The sequence below is a fragment of the Primulina eburnea genome, unplaced genomic scaffold, assembly GCF_022965805.1.
Source record: "Primulina eburnea isolate SZY01 unplaced genomic scaffold, ASM2296580v1 ctg739_ERROPOS11973397, whole genome shotgun sequence".
Taxonomy (NCBI): domain Eukaryota; kingdom Viridiplantae; phylum Streptophyta; class Magnoliopsida; order Lamiales; family Gesneriaceae; genus Primulina; species Primulina eburnea.
This window is the reverse complement of record NW_027331510.1, coordinates 3816721-3830948: the sequence shown is the minus strand read 5'-3', so window position 1 is coordinate 3830948 and position 14228 is coordinate 3816721. Positions and strand designations below refer to the sequence as shown.

At 36.9% G+C, this 14228-nt stretch overlaps 2 protein-coding genes and 1 long non-coding RNA gene across 3 annotated transcripts; 2 read left to right on the top strand and 1 right to left on the bottom strand.

The window, feature by feature from the left end:
• LOC140821842 (uncharacterized) lies at window positions 1-302 on the bottom strand. Its single transcript, XR_012115850.1, has 2 exons — window positions 180-302; window positions 1-90 (listed from the first exon to the last, which is right to left on the bottom strand). It is a non-coding gene; the product is annotated as an uncharacterized lncRNA (long non-coding RNA).
• On the top strand, window positions 89-10477 carry LOC140821841 (mediator of RNA polymerase II transcription subunit 15a-like). Its single transcript, XM_073182483.1, is given in 13 exon segments — window positions 89-431; window positions 2040-2151; window positions 2321-2441; window positions 3363-4724; window positions 5253-5275; window positions 5277-5324; window positions 5942-6016; window positions 6279-6693; window positions 6696-7675; window positions 7778-8116; window positions 8737-8937; window positions 9037-9125; window positions 10010-10477. Coding segments are annotated over 13 exon segments (4125 nt in total). The 5' UTR covers window positions 89-279; the 3' UTR covers window positions 10218-10477.
• Window positions 10478-11404: 927 nt separating this feature from the next.
• Window positions 11405-13832, top strand: LOC140821926 (PRA1 family protein E-like). The gene has a single exon (XM_073182609.1). It carries the CDS (start codon window positions 11461-11463, stop codon window positions 11947-11949), a length of 489 nt encoding a protein of 162 aa, XP_073038710.1. The 5' UTR covers window positions 11405-11460; the 3' UTR covers window positions 11950-13832.
• Window positions 13833-14228: the final 396 nt, after the last annotated feature.

Genomic DNA, 14228 nt, shown 5'->3' with positions numbered 1-14228 from the left:
CCCACGCCATTGACCTCAATTGCCTTCAATCACGACCGTGGAAAACCTCGTCTTCTGGTGGTTTCAACTTGATTTAAGTATCATTTCGCTCTACCGGCCGCCTTGTATTTTCTCGACGTTTCGAATTTTCCTCTCGTAATTATAATATCCCTTGTTTTGTTATTCGATACAATTATCACACGTTGAAAAACGAATCGTTTTGCCCTGGTGGGAACGATTACTGGTGATTAGAGTTTGTGGGTTTTTTGTTTGGTAATCGTTTAAGTAACAAAAAAAGGAATGGATAGCAATAATTGGCGGGCTGCCCAGGCCCAGATGCAGATTCCCGGTCAAGCTATGAGTAGCGAATCCGTGGTGCCTCCGGGAATGGAAGCCGGCGACTGGAGGAGTCAGCTTCAACCGGATTCTAGACAGAGAATTGTTAACAAGATGTAAAATTCTCAAACATTTTATATTTTCTTTACTTTATATACAGTAGGTGTTTTTTTAATTACCTACATTCACACGCACACACACACACACACGCACAAAATTCTAAACTCGCAATTGTATTAGTGCTCGTTGAATTGCCTCTTTTTTTTTCTGATGAAAGACAAGGCTGCTAGTGTTTTTTATTTTTTATTTATTGAAAGAAGTGGTAAGGGGAATGAGGTGTCAAGAGGAAATTGTTTTCGAAGCTTCTTGACATGTTGGTTGAAAGTTGCTAGTTTGAGGAAATTGGTTTACTTGTTTGGTAGGTGATTCCGATGAGAACAAACTTCAATGAATGTTTATTATAAATTGAATAATTTGAATCTGATTTACTTTTGCATTTTGTCCATATATTTTTCATGTTGGATTATGAGTGCGATTAAAGCTGGCATGTTTCAAGATAGACTAAAAGAAAACATAAGCTGTGGCAAGACACAGATCCTAGTATAATGCCAGTTGCTGTTTTTCTGTATCCAATGTTAAGACTTAAGAGCCATAATAACACGGTCTCTTTCTCCATCTCTTTTGTTTGCCTGTTTTGACTTACAAACTTGAAGCGAATATGTGTTATTGCAATGTCGGAAATGGACCGTCGCCTGAGCTGTATTGAATGACATATCACTTAAAATACATCTTTGTTTGCAACACAACACATATTTAGACTATTTTTACACACTTAGGCACCGACAATTTGGCAATCAATAACTGATATGATTCTTCCATTGTCAGCCTGTAATTCACTTACTCCTATGTGGAGTTTATTCTGCCACTTAATGCAAACACATTGTAGATATCTTTCTGGCCCCATAAATGTCTGATTTTTTCATGTGCATTGTTGATTTATCTGAAGGAGCTTCTTTCTTTCTGGCCATAACTGTGAATAGCAATGCTGTTCTATTGGCGGAGCATAAATGGACTGTTTTGTAACCTTTCTTGTCGCTGTTGATTGTTGTTGCTGTTGATTAGTAGAAAGTGCTGTGGATGGCATCAGTGCCCCCGCTGGTTTTTTTTCCTTCCTTTTTTTTGGTTGAAATTGGTTTGAATCCATTGAATGGATTGAAGGGAGTAATCAAAATATTGAGAATTTTTTATGTATTTCGGATTTAGTTAGGGATTGGAAATATGTTTGGTCGTGAAGAAGGCCTTGTAAACTTGTTTTAATTTTATTTCTGATGTGCGGATTCCTTATTCGCTTGGTGTAGACGTTATTATCTATTTAATAAATAATTGTTTCCTATCAAAAAAAATATTGAGAATTTTTAGAGGGAAACATAACCTTTTTATTTCTAATTCTGAACATGGGCATTTTCAAATTCAACATTCAATATTCTGGAGAATTTGGATTGACAATGGGAATGCATTGCATTTTTTTAGTATTATTAGAATTGGCATCCAAAACAAGTTGTAGCTTGTTGCTTGTGCATGGAGAAAAACTTGGAATGTTGCAAACAGACCCTCTGAAATTCCCAAGCTTTCTTGGTTATTGTGCCTAATAGAGTTGTAGAATATTTTTTTGTTCTTATTTGGTGAACTATCAGCTGATGACGTTGACATTTAAAAATGCATAGAATGGAAACCTTAAAGCGGCATCTTCCTTTTTCTGGCCAAGAGGGACTGCAGGAACTTAAGAAAATAGCCGTAAGGTTTGAGGAAAAGATTTATACAGCAGCAACAAATCAGGTACTTTGGTCCATGCCTTTATTTTTGACCTATGCTTTATGGAAAATTTGTCAATTGTACCTTCATTGGCCTACTAGCTATCCTAAAATTTGCTATTTTTATTTTTCTGACTCTTAATTACGATATCAGTTCTGGTAGTCATTTTAAACAATTGTCTCGACTATTGCAGTCAGATTACTTAAGAAAGATATCTTTGAAGATGCTGACAATGGAGACTAAATCCCAAAATCCTATGACCAATCCTCTTCAACCCAATACTGCAAGCAATAGCAAAAATCCCCAAGATCCAGGTGATAGAAATGCATGAACTTTACTATGTGCAGTTACTTATTATTAGCTTTTAGCAACTATCTTTCTTCATCTGATAACTTAGCTGCTGGATAGAATGAATCTAGACTCGCCATTTTTTCAAGACATGTCGATGTTTTTCAGCATGTACACGTGGGAATTTGGACCTTATATTCTCTTTGTTTAGAGACTTCACTTTTGTTAGAACTAACTGTTATGAGATAGGCTGATAAATTAGTGCTTATTTTGTAGTATTAGACAGCTATAAGGTAGTCTTATCTTGGTCCAAAATTTAAAATTTTGAATATAATATTTCAGTTCGAGGGGGAATATTTTAACATATAAAAAATATTTGTACCATTATTATGAAAATTAGGAAATTATCAATAATGAGCAATTCTCTCAGATTCCCTACTTTTGTTTCTTGCTCCAATATGTTGCATGAAATGTCCTGACACCAGATAAAGCTGTTCAAATCATGATTGTTTGAAGTGCAAAATTGTGACACTGCTACATGTCTGCTATTTTATTGTTTTTCCGGTCATGATGCCTAAAGTCAATAATTTTAGATTGTTTTTCAGTTTTTTTGCACCTAAAATTTCTTTGTAAGCACTACCATTTTAGAAGCGTTTTCACTTTTCTCTTATATAATTTTATTTTCCTTATTTTATTCATGGAGTAAATATCAGTGCCTATCTCCTGCTTGTAATCCTTTGTGATTCATTTCTCTCTGGGTTGCGTATTGACAAATCACATCAATGGATATAATGCATCCGGATTTTAGTTTTCTTTCTTATGAAGTGGTGCTTTATTTTTATTTCTTGATCTGCCTTCACATTCACAACCTCTCCTCTTTCCTTTCATTTTTGATTCGTTATGGTGAGTATAACAATGTCCATGTGTTTTTCCTGCAACTTTGCCAGCTTCTCAGACATTGCAGTCTCAAATGCAAAATCAGGTGCAGTCGCTACCTATGAATATGGTTTCCAATCAATCTCAAGTGCGGCAACAGCTATTGTCCCAGAATATTCAGAATAACCTCACATCAACTGGAGCCCAGCTTCCTGGTGGTGGCATGTCTCAGGGCTCTGTACCTAATGTTTCTAGTCAGAATCCTAACATGCAAAATATACAGAACATGTCTAATGTAACTCAAAATGTGGTAGGGAATTCTATGGGGCAAAGTATGCAATCCAATATGTTTGCCAACTCTCAGAGACAGATGGGGAGGCAACAACAAGTTGCATCACAGGATCAACAGCAACAATCTCAAAATTCACAGCAATATCCATACAACCAGCAGCTACAACAACATCTTATGAAGCAAAAGTTTCAACAAGGAACTGTCCCACAATCTCTTATGCAAGCTCAGATCCAGCAGCAGCAGACCCTATTGCAACCAGGTCAGCTCCAATCCTCTCAGCAGGCTGTTATGCAGCCTTCTTTGAGGCAGTCATCAGCTTCATCCACTCTTCATCAAAATCAGCAGCCGTCTCTTCAACAGTCAACTCAATCTATGCTTCAGCAGCAATCACAATCAGTCCTCAGGCAGCAGCAGCCTTCTGTCATGCATCAACAGCAAACTTCTTTGCCTCAGCATTCAGTTCTAACTGCACAGCAACACCAACCGCAACAGCTTAGTGGGCAGCAGCCAAATGCTTCAAACATGCAACAGAATCAACTGATTGGGCAGCAAAACAATGCCCTTGATGCACAGCAGCAACATCAACAGCAAAGGATTATGGCTCAGCAGAACAATATCACTAGCCTTCCACCCCCACAGACAATTAATCAGCAGAATAACCTTCCTAATATGCATCAGCAGCTGTCAACTGGGCAGCAGAATAACCTCCAGAATGTGCATCAGCAGCAATTAGGCTCTCAAACTAATTTATCTGGTTTTCAACAACAGCAAATGGTTGGAATTCAGAATGGTAGCGCCAGCTTGCAGCCTAATCCACAGCCGGTCCACATGTTGCAGCAATCCAAGGTCTCAGTGCAGCAACAAATGCAACAGACCATGGCAAATTTGTTACCTAACCAAGCTCTTCAGTCGCAGTCGCAGTCGCAGTCGCAGCCGCCTCAACAGCAACTTATGTCACAGATCCAGTCACAACAAGGTCAACTGCAACAGCAATTTGGCTTGCACCAGCAGGCAAATTCATTGCAAAGAGACATGCAGCAAAGGATTCAAACGTCTGGTCCCTTGCTTCAACCACATAATACTATTGATCAACAGAAGCAGTCGTTACAGTCTCAAAGAATCATTCAAGAGGCGCCTCTACGTAAGTGTATGGTGTTAGGTGTTTTGATACGTGTTCATTGTTGCCTGACATGGTATTCTGTTAAATGACCTATTTGCTTTGCCTTTTTTAATATCGCTCAGAGTCCCTTACTCTACAAAATAACCGGAAATTGTTATAAAAGCAATATAATAGGAATTTTATGCCTTTTCATGAATCAGTATTAACTAGTCTCTACCGAGAGCAAACAACAAACAAAAGATAAGAAATGCATCAATGCCAAGGCCTGATCTGTCGCTGATTTCAAAACAAAAATACTCTTATGTTGTTTTGAGAGTAAGTAAAGTAATCCATGCATGTGAATTCTTATTTGAAAAATGAAGATGGAGGATAAAATTTAAATAGAAATTGTTGAGTTACGTCCACAACTTTTTGTAAAACATAGAAAAATTTGGGGTATGGATATTTCTTCTTTTTTCATGATAAATGTGTGCACGCATGCACTGCTGACATATGTACAAGCCTTTTCTGCTTTAATCCAATTCAGATATCTAATGTGCATCATTGTAGCATCTTTAGATTCATCATCACAGGACTGGAAATGCTAATGTTGGTGACTGGCAAGAGGAGGTTTATCAAAAGGTACTGCATTTATATATTTATCTTTCCAATTTATGATTTTCTTCCTGGCCAATTGATTATCCCAGTAGTATGATACAGATGATTTTTTAAAACTTAGTTATTATTGTGTTTTAGTGACAAGAGTGTGTGGGTGTAGAATAACGTATAAAATATGTCATACTCCTAACCTTTGCACCTAGGGACATGCCAAGGCGCATAATGCTAGGGCGGGGCATTGTTTTAAGCGCGTCTTGAATGAAATGATTTTGTATTTTAACTGAAATTTATTGTACTTAGATTTTTTTTATTGTTGTATAATGGTTTTGCAGTAACATATTATATACTATACGACAACTTTCTCCATATTTCTAAATTTTGATAAAAATAATAATTTAATTGGTGCTCCCATTCTTGACATGGTGCGCACTCTTGTGCCTTGAAACTAGGCTAAGGGTGTTGGTGTGTGTTTAATAACTGTGAAGTATGTACCTTGAGCTAGTGCTTGCCATCTTACTAACAGGGTATATCATGTTTCCTCATTATTTCTCCCGTCATATAATTTGTATATCATTTTTCCTCTTTATTTCTCCCTTGAACATTTTTATTTTGAATCTGAAACTGTTAAAACTTGTCTGCAGATCAAAACCATGAATGAGAAGTATTTTCCTGAATTAAACGAGATGTACCAGAGAATGGCTGCTAAGTTGCAGCAGGTAGCCAATTTATCCTTTACTCATTATGCTTTATTTGATCAATGTTTAAACTGGTTTATCTCCAAAATGACTTGAACTAAATGATAAATGTTCGTTGTTAGGTATTTCTTCTGGTGACTAAGGTTTCATTTTGTTTGCTTTTTAGCTTCTAAAAAACTAAATCTAATGAGCTCAATTTTATCATTTTCTCACATTCTGCTCCAGCCCCCAACCTTTCCTAGTTTTCCCTTTTAATGATATTGTATGATTTTGTGCATTGCAGCACGATTCCCTTCCTCAACAGCCTAAGAATGAGCAACTTGACAAGCTCAGATTTTATAAGCTTATGTTGGAACGTTTGTTAATGTTTCTGCAAACTAACAAGAATGAAGTTAATCATTCTCACAAGGAAAAGATTGTTGGGGTTGAGAAGCAGATTGTCAATGTTCTTAGTTCGAACAGGCCGCGGAAGCCTGTTTCTTCTTTGCAGCCAGGGCAGATCCCCCAGCCTCACTTGCCTGCTATGCAACAGTCTCAGCAGCCACAACCTCAAATGTCTCAGATACATATCCCTGATAATGGACAGAATTCTCAGATGCAGCAAATGAATGGACAGAATTCTCAGATGCAGCCAATGAATGGACAGAATTCTGTGACGACTGCACAGCATAATAGTCTGAACAACTTGCAGCACAATTCCTGTCTTCTGTATCTGCTGTCTCAAATTCTCGTCAAAATATGATGGATACGCTCCAGCCTGGCTCGATTGTTGAACCTGGACAAGGAAATTCTTTCAACTCAATTCAACAAGTACCTGTGAGTTCTTTGCAACAAAGTTTGGTAACTGGTGCACATCAAATGAATATGAATTCAATATCATCACAAAATGGGTTATCAGCGATGCCGTCAAATATGAATCCCTTACAGTCAAATTCTAACATGCTCCAACACCATCAAATAAAACCAGATCAACAAATTTTTCAAACACAGCAAGTAAAACAGCAATATCAGCAGAGGCAGATGCAGCAACAGTATATGCATAGACAACAGTTAATTCAGCAGCAGCAGCAAACAACTCAGCAGTCAACTTCACAGTTAACTGCTCAGCAAATGATGCATCTTAATCAGATTAGTGACACCAATGATATGAAAATGAGACACCATATAAGTGGCAAACCAGGAGTTATCCAGCAACATACTTCCTCTGGCCAACGTCCATCATATCACCCCCAAATAAAATCTGGAACTCCGTTCTCTATTTCTTCTCCTCAGGTCCTTCAGGGTGGATCCCCTCAGATTAGTCATCATCCTTCACCTCAAGCTGACCAACAGAATCTTCTGGCATCTCATGTCAAAGCTGGAACCCCTTTGCAATCAGCAAATTCACCATTCATTGTCCCATCTCCTTCAACTTCCATGGTTCCATCACCCATGCCAGGGGATTCTGAGAAAATCAATCCTGGTGTTTCATCGCTGTCAAATGCTGGAAGCATTGTGCAACATTCAACTACTGGAGCATCTGGACCAGCCCAATCTCTTGCCATTGGGACTCCTGGGATATCAGCCTCACCTCTGCTTGCAGAATTCACCAGCACTGATGGCACTCATGGTGCTGCATCAACCATTGTTTCTGGAAACAATAATGTCGTGGAACAGCCACTTGAACGCTTAATCAAAGTGGTTTGTGGAATTTCTTTTGTGACACTTGCTCCATTTTTTGAATGAACCTCATTTCCACATCCTATCGTAAATTTGATTATATACGCTCTTTCTTTTTATCAGGTGAAATCTATGTCTCAAAAATCTCTGAGTGCCTCTGTTAGCGACATCAGCTCAGTTGTCAGTATGGTTGACAGAATTGCGGGATCTGCTCCAGGAAATGGATCACGGGCTGCAGTAGGTGAAGATTTGGTTGCTATGACTAAATGTCGTCTTCAGGCCAGAAACTTTTTTACGCAAGATGGACCCGGTGGAACCAAGAAAATGAGACGTTATACAAGTGCAATGCCATCCAATGTTTCATCTACCTGCAGTGTGAGTGATAATTTCAGGCATATAAATGGAAGTGAATCTGATGGAGAGTCCACTGGGGCATCGAGCGTCAAGCGGCCAAGGATTGAGGTGTTTCCTACTTTTACTTTTATTTATTTTTTATTTCAGTGCTGGAGCTATTGATCAGCAAAATTTACATTTGAACTTAGCATTTTAGTTAAGATTCTTTCCCAATTTTGCTGTGCTATCATGCAATGCATAGTGTTCCGTCTTTTTGTTATTTTCAAGGTTATCAAAAACCGAATGTAGCTCATGAATGTGACATAAATCGAACACATGGTGGTAAATATTCCCATGAAATTTTTGAATGGGGTTTTGCGAAATTATTATGCTTCCGTGTAGATATGGTTGGTATGGATCTTGCAATGATGCTACTTAGTGTAAAGGCTGAGAAGGGGGCAGCGGATGGTTTGCCAAGAGATCAACTATGGCTTGGCCTTTAATTTCAACCTATAAAAACATTCATTAACTAAATATTACTTGTGATTCGTGAAAATTGACAATTATGTTAGTAACTCCGTGTTGCTAGTCATTGATGTTTCTTCTTTCATTTTAAGTGCAATGTTTCATGAAATTTTGTACATACTTTTAAAACTATATTATATCATCATCATCATTATCATCATTATTATTATTATCAGGTAGAGTATTATTGGTTCTAATAAAGACAATATTTATCATGTTTGTAGGCTAACCACGCACTTGAAGAAGAGTTGCATGAAATTAATCAACGACTTATAGATACTGCGGTATGTATATGTGAAGATGATGTTGATCCAACAGCAGTTGCTGTTGCGGCTGAAGGTGGTGGAGGAACTATTGTGAAGTGTTCTTTCAGTGCTGTGGCACTGAGTCCAAATCTGAAGTCACAATATGCTTCAGCACGAATGGTAAGCGTTTATGTCATGTGGACCCTTTTTTTATATACTAAATTTCAATTTCCCTAACTTGCGTCCCTGATTTACATTGTTGTTTTGACAAAAATGCAGTCACCAATTCAACCTTTAAGGTTGTTTGTTCCCAACAACTATCCAAATTGCTCTCCTATACTTTTGGACAAGTTTCCAGTTGAAGTCAGGTGAGGATTCAATGGAGTATGCACTTTTTTGTCGTAGCTTGGCCGTCCATTTTCATTTCTTATCATCCATCATTATCATTGATACTGTTATTATTGGTTAATGTTTTTCATCTGCAAGTCATGGGATTCATTTTGCATACTTAGCAAACAAAAAGGCTTTATTGCTGTAATCTTTTTATAGTGAACAAAAATCATTAATGTTGTTTGCATGTATCAAGAAAATTAGATGACCGTGTTAGTTAAAAGTATTTCAAGCATATGCTTGTGTTAGAAGATCCCAGTTTTTTATAAAAGAATTGCTCAGTCTCACGTTAGCATATTAGATGTAGTGACATGGTATGAATGGGATATATGAGCAGTAATTAAGCATCCAATCTCCCCTGAGTTGTTTATAAAATCCCCTGACTCGAATACCGGAAAAATGTAGCAAACTCGGCTTGTTGTGAAACGTAAAACCTTGGTTCAAAGCTACTGGGCTGTGTGACAGTTTGAGATATATTTTCCTCTGTTCATAATCTGCAACTGCGTCAATATACCTTGCAATAGGTGTTTTTGAAACCATCTTAAAGGTCCGTTCGACCATTTCCCAAGAAAGCATTTAGCTTCAATTGATCTCAGAAAACAAGGTTGTTAGACATGGTATGATAGCTAGAGTTCCCCAAATTACAAGTGATGATCGAAGTTAAGATAAATGCTTTTAAAATTACTAAATATGTCGTCTACTGTGTCCTTGGGATTGGTCAACAATCGGGAAAGGAACGACAAGTGCTCAGTGGGAAAAAAAATTTGGGGTCTGTATTCTGAAATAGATTTGACGGCCTATTTTACTTGAGTTTTCACTGATATTTCGAGAATGATCAATTCCAAATTTGTCTATTATCCAGTAAAGAATATGAAGATCTATCCAGAAAGGTCAAATCAAGATTTAGTATATCTCTCCGAACTCTGGCACAACCTATGTCACTCGGGGAGATAGCAAGGACTTGGGATATCTGTGCTCGTGCTGTTATTTCCGAATACGCTCAGCAAAGTGGAGGAGGAACCTTCAGCTCAAAATATGGGACATGGGAAGACTGCTTGAGTACGGCGTGATCATAATGATGACTCATGCAAGAAAATGACTTGTGCAAAACAGTGATTCTGCTGATTTCTTCTTTTATTTGCCAGTATAAAATGATAGAGCATGTACAAATGTGCTTTGTGGTGGTGATCAAAATGTTGGATGTGGGTAATTTCAATTTGCTCGACCCTTGGAATACTTCACTAAGGATCGAAATATCTTATAATACACGTTGTGTGCATACTGTAAAACTTGTATAACTAAATAAGTTAATATGGTTTGTTTCTTTAGAGCTCTAAATTTACAGTGTTTTTTCTTCTACTTTTTATTTATTTTTTTAACTTTTTATGTGCTGTTTGAAGTGAAATATAAGATAATGTGGAGATAAATAAATTTTTTAATAATAAAATAAATAATTAACATTATATTTGATATTATCATTTTGTTTTTTCGAAAATATTTGTAATATTATTTATTAAAACTAATATTATAATTTAAATCTAATGATTTGATTGATTTAAAATAAATAATTATTGATTTATGTGAGATAAAAATTAGTAAATAATAATATTTTTTTAAAAAAATAAAATAAAATGAGCCAGAAAATGGATCTGCCCGTGCAGGCACTGCCTGCACGGGCAGCATCGAATTTTCCCTAAATAATACCTTATAGATTTTCTCTTTAAGAAATTTCGAGAACAGATGTTGGATAAAAGGATATAAATCCAACGGAAGTTCATAAAATCAACTTTCTATTTTAAATAATTGAAACGATGAATTGTAGTTCATTTGACCAAGATTTAAAGTTCGAAATGAGACTTCGAGTTTGAATCAAATTGTAATAATTATTTCTCCTAATTAAAAAATGAAATTGCTCAATTTTAATTAATTATGTTTTCGGAAGTCAGTCAATATTTGGATTAAAATTACAAATATTTTCATTAATTTTTTCCCAAAAATTTTAGGGGAAGTTGGTGAAAATTTTCAATCAAAACATTTTTTTGGATTTACTCTCTATCTATAAAATTGTGGTACTATGTCATACAAAATGTGGTATACTTCATATGAAAATGTGGTACTAAAAAAATATCCAGAGACTGAACACAAAAAAAATCGACAGCAAGACCAATTTCCCGAAAATTTTATCAAGTAAATTACAGAAAAGTATACAAATTATGATTATATTTCTGTTTATAGACAAAAAACAATCAAAAGTTGTTTCTTTTTTCCCAAATAAAGAAAATACTTCACCTGTTTTCAAATACAAATCCAAAAATGCCCATAGCCTCGCCCTCCACCTACTACGCCGCCCGCCGCCGATGGAGAGTCTTCTTCGACATCTCCGCCTTCTCCCTCCCCTACTCTTACGCCGAGGCAATGTCACGATTCCGCCAAAATCTCAACCATTTCCGCGTCAATTACGCGCTCATCATCCTCATCATCCTGTTCTGCAGCCTCATCTACCATCCCATTTCAATGATTGTTTTCTTGGCTGTATTTGTCGCCTGGATTTCCCTATACTTCTTACGAGACGAACCAATTGTTGCTTTTGGCAGAATCGTCGATGATCGTCTCGTTTTGGTTGTGCTGAGCTTGGTCACTGTGGTGACATTGGTGTTTACACAGGTGGGGTTGAATGTGCTTGTGGCTTTGATTGTTGGGGTGGCTGTTGCTGGTGTTCACGCGGTCCTTAGGGGTACGGAGGATTTGTTCTTGGATGAAAGTGAAGCGGCCCAAGGTGGATTGATTTCTAATGTGCGGTGAAAATTTGATCTTGTTTGGGATTTGGATGCATGTGTATGGGATATAAGGATTTGTAGACTTTTCTTCTCCACTAGCATTTAAGGGATCTTATGACAAAAATAATCTAATTTCATTATTTTTTTGGATTTTAAGGAATTGTGTGATGTCTGGTTGGAACTTGGATCAGGTGAGGTCAGTTTTAACAAAGTGATAGCATTTAGTTTAGCTGGTGGCATTTGTGAGTTTTAATTGGTCTTGTTGAATGTTGAGTACCGAGAACAAGATGGTATTGTCTTTCTTGTTTTTTTAATTAACATGGATGGATGATAGGAATTGAGGACAAAGTGCTGAGAAGTTGAACGAAGCAATACTATTTCTGAAAAAATCTTGTGTAAATCGAATAGGACTTAGGAGAGTCTTTTGGGCTAGCTGAGAAGGTGATCTTCTGTTTGTCTTTCTTTAACTTTTATGCTTTTTAAGGTCTGACAATTAAAATTGGTTTTGCTATGTTTTATTGTCAACTGAGGAATACACAGGTCTTTCATTCTGACATGAGCAGTTGGCTTTCTTCCTTTAAACTTTTTACAAATTCAGCCTCACGTAAACAGGCTAGGAAACAATATCCATATACAACTGACACCCATGCTCATTTCGTTGGAGCTGAATCGAAATAAGAATCAAGTATATTCTGCACATTAATTACAAGCCCCAAAAGAATAAGGAAGACACCAGATTGGATAGATGATTGTCACTTGAAGTAATGGAGTTTTTGTAGTTTCTAAGCACTTGTTTTTGATCAAGATTTATTTCCTTTTTGGTTACAATTTCTCTTCCTGATAGATGGTTTTAACGATTTCACTATGTCAGAATTATATAATGTGTATGAGGTGACCATTAGAAGGGCATCTACAATTACATAAACAGATGCTATTCTTCTTTTCCTTGTATTAACTGTTTCCTGCCCCAGCCCTTCATTTCTTGTTCTATTTGTTAGGAGCTCTCAATTGAGGTGGGCAATAGCTGTTAGTGGTTTTGTCTATAACAAGTTAGGTGGCGGTGGGGAGAAATTGATGCCAATAACAGTTCACCTCGGCGATCTCATTGAACTATCATAATATGGGCTGGTTGGTAAGGATTCCATGAGGCAAGTGGGTTGGGAGAGAAATAATTCATGATAAGTTACGTGTTTTAAACCACTTATGAAGAAATTAATGAGTAAAGCTTGGAAATTCCCATGGCAATTTTTCATGAGATCTTCTGGAACAGATCGAAAAAAAGCCTCCGCGAAAGTTTGAGTCTATTTATAGAGGTTACCTTGAAGAGCTTCAAAGGCGGATTCTTCAAACCAATGATTCAGATTAACTAAAGAAAATCAGCCAAGTGGTTGATAGATGATTGGCCTTCAATGTCATTAACCGATAACTTCATTATTACCAGCGTACCATGTTGAAGGAAACAAACTGCAGATGTGGGTGATCATTGGTCATGTGAAAATCAATATACTCTCAGATGTGAATGGCCCAACCATTAGAATCTGTTCTGTTGAATTTGGGCACTTCAGGTTTCATGGATCATTAAACCAAATAGATACTCGCTCACTCACCTTCTGAAGGAACTCAGGACCGTGGAGGAGGAGCTATCAGAACCGCTGTAATGGGGACACAATTCTTCAATACACGCATCAACTATAGCAATATGTTTTTTGTTTTTTTCCCCTTCAAATTCAATATGTTTACTGGCTCGTTTAGTTGTTAGTTTCATTATTCCTCTCACTTACTTTTATGTGGTGATTTCTGCGTTTGAATCCTCCTAGCATATATTTATATTGGCTGGTAATAGTTGTGTTTGAGTAGCCTATTAGGAGTTAACACAAGCCCCGTCCTCCCTCTCAAACATTTGATCCATAGTTAATCAAAAGCTGAAAAAAATTTCTTCTTCGTTTAATGTTTCATTATTCAATGAGAAAAAGAGGCGCTGTCTAAGACCCCCGACCTGTTTTAATTTATCTAAGCTCCGCGTTTAGTTGTCTGTTATATTCATGCAACGACTTTTATTCATATTAGTTGTCTGTTATATTCATGTTAAATGATATTCGTTTTACTTGTATTTATTTCTGCTTATATCGAACTCCACTGCAACAAATTTATTGATTCGTTGAACTTCTAGAATATTTATCCTTTCATCTCGGTTTGGGAATGCACACAAGTCATACGGCTACCTTGCGTCTTGCACCTTAGCTCAGGATATCCATGTCTCTGATGCTTGTAATAACCAGGACTTAGAGATGCTATTCACGGGAA